General features: G+C 34.3%; 1 protein-coding gene across 2 annotated transcripts; it reads left to right on the top strand.

Annotated features, from left to right (window-relative positions):
- The first annotated feature begins 2112 nt into the window (after window positions 1–2112).
- NAC038 (NAC domain containing protein 38) lies at window positions 2113–6159 on the top strand. 2 transcript variants are annotated; one of them, XM_086456274.1, is made up of 4 exons: window positions 2113–2202; window positions 2581–2836; window positions 3775–4046; window positions 5473–6158. In XM_086456274.1, exons 2-4 carry the CDS (start codon window positions 2668–2670, stop codon window positions 5968–5970), a joined length of 939 nt encoding a protein of 312 aa, XP_086312400.1. In that variant the 5' UTR covers window positions 2113–2202; window positions 2581–2667; the 3' UTR covers window positions 5971–6158. The 2 variants fall into 2 exon arrangements, with proteins under 2 accessions (XP_086312400.1, XP_086312401.1); XM_086456275.1 differs by lacking the exon at window positions 2113–2202 and having other exon boundaries at window positions 5473–6159.
- Window positions 6160–9160: the final 3001 nt, after the last annotated feature.

Genomic DNA, 9160 nt, shown 5'->3' with positions numbered 1-9160 from the left:
TGTACAAGGACATGTCAACAAATTATCACTCTAAATGAAGAAGATTGAACAATATAATTTATTCATGCTTGCTATGAAGATCCTACATACCTACCAAAAACAACCTGGTGTGTATCTCAAAGGAAAGATTAGTATTGGGAGAAACAAAAATAAATAAGTTTTTATGATGGATAAAAACACTGAGTGATGAATAGGTTCGGTGGCAAAACACATATTATCACCCAATATTGCGACCTATTTAGTTCAATTTTCTCATCTTCACTCAAATCTCTGATTCAATAGTCACTATCACATTCACGACGATTTTCATTCTTTAATTTTCTCACATTTTGGGCATCCAAAATGGAATTCAAATACCATCCAAAAAAAATATGGAATTCAATTGATATAAAATACGTATTGGTGCTAGTTGCATATTCACAACCTATTTGTTTAACCATCCTAAAGTAATAACTGCTTCTTAAAAAATCAGGCTAATGATCTCCAGCAAAATTTAATTCAATCTACTAGGACACATGATGTGTCATGTGAGAGAATTTTATGGTAAAGTAAGATCTATTGTTTAGACTTGTACAATAAAAATTGAGGAATTGGATGTTTATTTTGCATTCCTTTGTACTTTTTTTTCCTCGTAAAAAATGAGCTTTTTAATTAAAAGGGGAGAAAAAAATGATGGCACATAGTCTTTAAATAAATAAACAACATGACTTTTTCAAAGCCCATTGAACCAGAGAGTCAATTAAGAAGATAGAGTAGTAAAATTCAGTTCATTCAATTGGGATTTTAGATTTTTTTAATTAAAATAACTATTTAATTATTTTATAGTTTAAATAAAAAATAATATGTAACTAATGATCTTATAATCTATTTTATTTTTATAAAAAAATTACAATTATTGGTATGTAAATAAATTCTAATAAATAATTGTAAAATGAGTCAAATGGTTTATCTTAAATCCAATGTGAGATAACTCATTCGAGATAACTCAGTCTTCTCCATGAAAATGTCAAATTCAGAGATTTGAAACCTTGTTTGTGTCTATGTTTAGAACCACTGGATAGAGAGAAATTTCCATTTAACGTGTATAAGGTGCCATAATGTTTGAGATAAAGATAGCATATGTTATTGGGTTTTTATATAAAATAAAAAAAATGAACAATTAATTAAAAAATGGAATAATCCATACTATTTGGATTTTGATATGTAACCAGCAACATTAATGGAGTTCATGATTTTGCAGTTTGGGGATCAATGAATATTAGAGAAGACATTTAGGGATTCATTTAGGTGTTTTAGACTTTTTAATTTTAATTTAGGTGTTTTAATTAAAAGAAGATATTTTGGGTACTTTATTAACAAAAATTAGACAAAAGTTATAAAAAATCCTCCAAAGGTTAACGTTTATAAAATTTGGCCTTTAAATGGTACATATTTCAACACTAAAAACTTATTGGTCTGTGTTTACCAAAATTTGATTTTAATAATCATTTTTCCTAAAAAATAAAAAATAAAAAAAAGTCTATAAGTGATAACTGTTAAGGGGGACACTAATGTCATTTCGCTCGTATTAAATCACATATCTGTGTAAAGATGAATAGGGCAATATTGTTAGAAAATAATGCTGAAGTGACTTCAGATCTCATTGTCCTGTCATTCAAATTTGTACGAACCATAGATGCTTTCCATCCAATCTCGATGAAAAGCTTTTATGGCTCCTACAAACTTTAACGTCACGAAAGTGAGATATGAGATACAATCTTGAGGTCACCTCAGCACGACTCGTTTGTTAATCTAAACCATATATACGAGTTCTTCGGCAGCCTGCAAAATTCTAGAGTCCATCCTTGTCTGACACCTGTGTCCAACAAACGGCTGAGATGACAAGTATATCTAGGTATTCTAAGAAAATATTAATCCGTAGGAAATTTCAATCAATTATCGTTGGACGTTCGGTGTCCAACGTTGTTGCACCGTAGAAACTTCCTATTAATTAGTAGTCGTAGTAAAGGACCTTGTAGGAGACGACCCTTAGTGGTAAAAACTTCAAGAACACACTCTCTACACAAAAGCCTTATATATCAAACTTCTTTGCCCAAGTAAAGAAGAAAGCCTAATCAAAATATTATTTCAACAACTTCAATTTCTACCCCCAGATGATGTTTAGGAAGTTGAGATTCTGAGATGATTTGAGGAATAATTCATGTTAGTTTTTTCCTTCTCTCTCTCTCTCTCTCTCTTTCTCTCTCTCATAGTAACCTTGTTTTGGATAACAAGGATTTTCTCATTCCGAAGAGGAGAAAGCTACAATAATAAACATAAAAGTAATTTTTGAAGGGTTTACTCTAGAATTTGATGATCATCACTCTCTCTCTCTCTCTCTCTCTATAAACTTGTGTTTGTATACAAGGATTTTCTCATTCCCAAGAGGTGAAAGGCTACAATAATAAAGAAAAAAAGTCATTGAAGGATTTTCTATAGAATTTGATGATCTTATAGTTAATTACTGGAGTGAATCATTTCTATCTATGATCTTAATGATTATTAAATTTGTGATTATTTGTTGTGTTTTTATTGTAACAGATAAACCGTATAAACCCAGTAGAAGTTCCAAGTTTGGGAATCTTGAAGACTGAAAGATTCATAAACAGAAGGATAAAAAAAGGAGAGATGGAAGGAGTGGCTAAGGAAGAGACATTGCCTCCAGGGTTTAGGTTTCATCCTACTGATGAAGAGCTCATCACATATTATCTGATCCAAAAGATTTCCGATGCCAGTTTCACGGGAAGAGCAATCGGTGATGTTGATCTCAACAAATGTGAACCATGGGATCTCCCAGGTAGTATACAATATTAGATCAGATAAATTCTAATAAGGTATACAATATATGATACATCGAATCATATTTTCACAATGATTACGATTGATTCCGATAAGACTAGATTTCATCCTACCTAATATTTTATCATCCTCAACCCTATTTATGGAGTATAGAAACCACACTCTACCTCCATAACTCCATTCATGTTTTGTTGGATTAATATGTATTAGCGTAAGAGATCTCATGGTTTTAGATAGAATTAAATGGATGAAAATGATTAATATTTATATATTAGCAAAGGAGATCTCATGGTTTTAGATAGAATTAAATGGATGAAAATGATTAATATTTATATATTAGCAAAGGAGATCTTATGACTTCCGTCGCAACGTGATGGAGCACAATATGTGGGTGCCAGTTATCCTCTATGATCAGATAAGATTATCAGAATATTGTGCTCTTACGGGTGACATCTAATGCTTAACCCTAGCTTAGGTAAAGATAAAAAAAGACTTTTGTAAGTTCCCAAGGTATCAAGTTAAATAAAGTAGATAATCAGAAGTTCTTAATTTCTTCAAAATTGGCAAGAAACATTTACATTATCCAACCTAACTAGGTTTCTAATAGAAGGTTTCTTGTGTTTCTCTCATTTTTCCCAAGTTTGGTGAATAATAACTTTGTATTCTCATTGAATACAAGTATAAAGAAATATGAGCCCCTTTCTTTGTTTCTAGATGGTATGTTCAAGTGCAACCAGCCTATTCCAAATTTCAGTTCAAATCAACATAGCAAACATCGATCCATCTTCGGAGACTCTGATCCAATCATTGAATTCAAACAGTAGTGGTTCATAAAGTCATTTTATATGAAATGTTCATAACCACTAGTACTACTCTCAATTAAGTCTATCTTCTATCCAATTTAACCTTCAATATAATAATCATTTTCTCATATAGGGAAGGCAAAAATGGGAGAAAAAGAGTGGTACTTCTTCAGCCTTCGAGATCGAAAATACCCGACGGGTGTACGAACCAACCGTGCAACAAATGCTGGTTACTGGAAGACAACGGGGAAAGACAAGGAGATATTCAACAGTGTTACATCGGAGTTAGTTGGGATGAAGAAGACATTGGTTTTCTATAGAGGGAGAGCTCCAAGAGGAGAGAAAACCAATTGGGTCATGCATGAATATCGACTTCATTCAAAAACCACCTTCAGAACCACTAAGGTAAAATACTCACGAGTTCATCATGGTATTTAAATTATTCATCGTAACACTAAGTGAAAAAGGGGTAAATTGACGGACCTTTGCCTCGAATTTACCCCCTTTTCCACGTAGTGTAAATGGTTTACAAATTTGCAGTCTAGACTTTTAAGATTGTAAATACAGTCTATAAGCTGCATGTCATCCAATGAGTTGCACCTAGGATGTTTCTTAATTAACCTTATGATCTATCAAATTCTTTTATTAGGCAAAACAAAAAGGTCTGTAGAAATTTGATTTTAATTGCTGGATCAGCTTCATTTTCTGGTCTAGTTGATCTCCAACCTTCGTTGTATGAAGTATGACCACCAAAGCCACTATTTATACATAGATCAGAATCCAAAATTTCAAACATAATATGTGTCTCTATGACGATGCATGAACATGAGAGTTTAAGTCTGATGGTGTTATATATATATAACACCATCAAGCTATGTAGATGGATCGATTGGTGGCCACATATGTAGTATAGCATCATCCACTATATTATTTTTATGTCCATTCTATACATGAAATTTCTACAAACATAATAAAACATTTCTGTATTAAGATATTTTATGTCTATAAATGAAGGAATGTGTTAAGCCAAGCTTAAGCAACCTCCAAAATTTTGGTTTTCCCAAAACTTCCCTTAAGAAGTAGACAACTTCTATTGCCAGACTAATTTTTCCATATAACACACCTCTCGTATAATTATAATTAATTACATAGATGTCTAGCTAGGAGATGAGGGTAACCATCACAATGTGAAAAAAACCCAAATTTGACGGACCAAGAGGTCGAATTGGTGTCGAATTTTTCATTGTCAAAATTTTTATTTTTATTTTCGATGAGCCGAAACTGTGAAATTAATGAAGACTGAGAGAAATTCGACAGCTCTAAGCTGCCAAATCTGGGAACAACAAGAATTTCGACGGTCCTAGACCATCAAAATTCAATTTCTAAAATTCGTGAACCTTAGCCAGTCAATTTTTTCTGTAGAATTTTTCAGTTTTCATGTAGTGCATTCTTTTTTTCACCATCTATCCAATGTCTTTTTCTTCAAACTCAAAACTAGAGAGAGAGGGATTTAGTGTTCATCTATAAAGCAAAGTAGGTCTAAGACTAAAATTTTTTGGAAAGTAATCTCATTTTATCTTTTAGTGGGCAAAAACATGGTTTTTATTGTCATTTCTTAATGGTATTTTTTAAATATAATAAAATTTTAAAAATAATATTAAAACATTTACTTTTTATCATTAGAAGAGATAATATAATTGCTTTTTAAAGGGTATTTATAATATATAACTTTGAAGGTTACGTACATCCAATGCTAGGCTTGAAGGCCCATAAATAAACTCTATTTTTGGATATATTTTTTACCTGAAGGGTCCAATGTTGCCATTTACAGGATGAATGGGTGGTTTGCCGCGTCTTCCAAAAAAGTGCAGGAGGGAAGAAGTACCCATCCAATCAATCCAGAGCTAATCCATACCACCTCGAAATCGGTCCAACCAACATGCAACCTGTAATGCAGGCCGACAATTGCCACTTCCCCATTGGAAGGAATTATATCAGCAATGCTGAAATGGCTGAGCTTTCAAGGGTCATTAGAGCTCCACCAAATGGAAACCTACCAATGCAGCCCCAGTTGAACTACCCAGGGTGCTTCACAATTTCAGGTTTAAATTTAAACCTTGGGGCCTCGCCGCAGCCAGTTTTTCGGGGAATGCCTCCGACTACGCTGAACCAACACATGTTAGCGACGGATGCATCTTCATCCATGTTGAACAATCAGGTTCTTGCTACGGACATTGGCTGTAATGTAGACATGAATGTTAATGGGAACAACAGATACCAACAAATGGACCCATGTGTGGACCTTGAGAGCTATTGGCCTTCTTACTAAGCATGAGAGGCCTTTATTAGGAAATGAGCTAGGTTTCTTTGTTCAGATAATATAGTTTGGTGCAGCCATATAGTTAGTTTCCTTCGAATGTAGTAATTGAATGGTAAATGTAGTTTTCTTGCTTATTTCTTAATTACATGCATACTTATTTAATTGTTAGCTATCTATCTCTACATGCCATTTTGATTTGGTTGCGAAAATATCAAAAATAAACTATATCTCTTGTAATGATCAAATTTAAGTGAAGAAAACTCTTTGAATCGTGATAATTTGACTACCGCACGTGGCACACTCAATCGACACTCCTGACGTGACAAGTTCGGGAACCATAGATATGTATGCATTGGGATGCAATATTGCACTTCCCCATAAAAATGTGTATCCTGAAGGAATCGTGTATGCCGAGGCTTATAGATCTATGATTCCCGAACTTGTCATATCAAGAGAGTTGATTGAGTGTGCCACATGAGGTAGTCAGATTATCATGACTCTCTTTGAATTGTGATTGTAGACACCCCAATTTGATTGAACAAGCCCAAGAGATCATTCGAATCCAGTATCAAGAGAATTTCGATCAATCAATGGGACCCACTTTAACCAATCAAGAATGATCAATCTCGATTGTAGATGCGTGATTTTTGGATACTAATACCACTTCTACGAAGGTTTTGAGTTGTCACCATTTATGTGTAAAAAGGTGTGAATGGTCACCCAATGTGCATTTTAGAAAAAATGACATTTTTTTCATTTAGTGACTCTCAATGGATAAGATACCAATCAATTTGAGATCGGGGTAAGCAGCTCGATTGGAGAAAAGGAAATGTGTTAGGCACCCTTTTCTCCCTAACAATTGGTGGTAACCTCAAAGAATTCGGTCATTTTGATTAAAAATGTAAAATAAAGTGTCACGTGTCGATAACTTGTATCCTAAGTAGGGATTCGTTATCGACTTTAGCTTATAAGGATCATTTCATTTAAGGAGATGATCTTAATGGGCATTAGCCTTGGAAATAACACATATTTGAAAAGTGTTGGCTTTGGTTACGAGTTTATTCTCATGAGTTGAGAAGAATCCGAATGTTGATTGCCTCAAAACGATTTGAAGGATTAAATCAATTTGATTTTAAAGGTGGTTATAACCCCTATACTTTCAACCGAACCAAAGTCTGGTCTACCGAAGATAGGGGAGGGGAAACATCACACCTTAGAGACTTTCTAAAAGAAAAAAGAAAGAGATGAGGGGGTAGTAGAATAGGGATATGGAGAGGATAGAAAGAAAGAGGGGTACAATGCTTCCTTTAACCCACCTTAACACCTTAACTTGATCTTCATTTCCTTCATTCTTTTTTCTTCTTCTTCTTTTACTCCTTATTGAGTTATGTTAATGTAATTCTTTAGGGTAAATAAAGTGAGGGAGTAGAGAAAAGATGGGTAGAGAGTTGAGTTAAGTGTAGATTTTTTTTTGTAAGACTTGGTTACCCATTTTAGAAGGGGTGGAGGGTATTTATAGGTGTTTGGAGGTTACTTTAAGGATATAATGATGTTAAGTAATGGAAAAGTAGGGAATGGCATGGGTTTTGAAGATAGGAGAGTATGAAATTTAGAGTTGGAATGAGGGTAAATTGATAACTTTTTATCTAAATGATTTGGATCCTACCTAATCCATTTGGGTGGAGTGTTTGATGAGGTGAGATGATGGGTGTTTGATTTAAGAGAATGGGGGCGTAAGGGAGTGGTTTGTTAATTAAGTGTTAGGTAGGTTGAAAGGGGGTGATGTTTAGATTAGGAGAATAAGTTGTAAGGGGTTACTTGATTGGAGTTTGGGAGGGTGAAGGAGGTGGTGACATGTGTTAAAAAGAGATGGAAAAATGAGATGATTAGATAAATTGATTGGAGAGAATGAGTGTTTGATTAGAGAAGAGGGATGTGGGTTTGATTTATGAAGATGGATTTGTAAGTAATGATGAGGGTAGGTTAGAGAAGGGTATGGATTGAGATGGGGGGTAGATGATTTTTTTAGAAATGATGATGTGGGTAGGTTAGGGAATGGTATGGGTCGAAATAATTTTTAAAGAGAGGTGATGTGGATAGTGGTTTGTTAGAGAAAGGTGATAGGAGTAAGTAATTGGATGAGGGAGGTGAATTGGGTGATGACATGTGTTCTCTTTGATGATCAAAGGGTGATTAGTTGATGTGGATAGTGGTTTGTGGGTTAAGATTATGGATTATGGATAATGTTTGAATTGGTTTGGGCTTTGGTGTATTGGACTTGGATTTTAGGAAAGGTTTTAGATTATTTGGAATTGGTTAGGATTATTTTGGAAGAAGTTTTTTAGGGTGGGTATGTTTTAAGGTTTAGGTGATGTGGGATTGAATCTAGGTTAGGTTGGATAGTGTGAGAGATGCATTTTTCTGAGTTGAGAGTTCGTGGGTTTTGAACGGGCTTAGGGTATGTATGACCACGAGAGTGGAACGGTGAAAAGTGGGGGAGATGGGGGTATGCAAAGTCTTTTGAGTGGGTCCATTAGACCCTTAGGGGGTCTTAGGGACCTTCGATTTGATCGAAATGTCGTATTTGGATGAATTGAGCTTTTTAGACCTGTTAGTAAGCTATTAAAAAAATTGATATCTTTGGGCCCTTTCGAGTGGGGGTCCGTTCAAATTGGGGTGTCTATAGCTGTCATTATTTGCAGGAATTACGTGCAAAGAATATATTAAACCCCTATTTGTACGGACTAGAAAATTTTTGCAAAAACACGACTTCGAATTAGTAATTGAATTGATGATTTTTGAGGAAAATGGCTACTCAAGCACGGAGTCTCACAGAGTTTTTCCTTATTCATTCTTTGATCTCAATGACACGAAGCTCATTTGAGATCTCAGATTTGATGAGTTTTGAAATTCGGATATTTTTTGTCGTGTTTTAACAAATCGGAGTTTAAGGCATTTTGAAAGGATTTTTTGAAATTCTTTTGATTTGTTTGATTTTTTTGATTTTTATTTTTTATTTTTTGGTGACAAGATTTAATAGGGTTTGAACAGGCTAGGGTTCACACTTTCCTTGCCTAAGGTCTCGGTGCAATGGAGTTTGATTGAGGCTATGTTAGGGTGTTGGGTTCTCAAACTTAATCTTTTTCATTTTGGGGAACACAAGATAATTCCCACCATTAAGGTGTTTGAAGTACTTTTG

Source organism: Akebia trifoliata, chromosome 10 (genome assembly GCF_017979445.1).
Source record: "Akebia trifoliata isolate Shusen 1 chromosome 10, ASM1797944v1, whole genome shotgun sequence".
In the NCBI taxonomy this organism is placed as follows: Eukaryota; Viridiplantae; Streptophyta; class Magnoliopsida; order Ranunculales; family Lardizabalaceae; genus Akebia; species Akebia trifoliata.
Note: the sequence above shows the minus strand (reverse complement) of the source record. Positions and strands in the feature narration are given on the sequence as shown.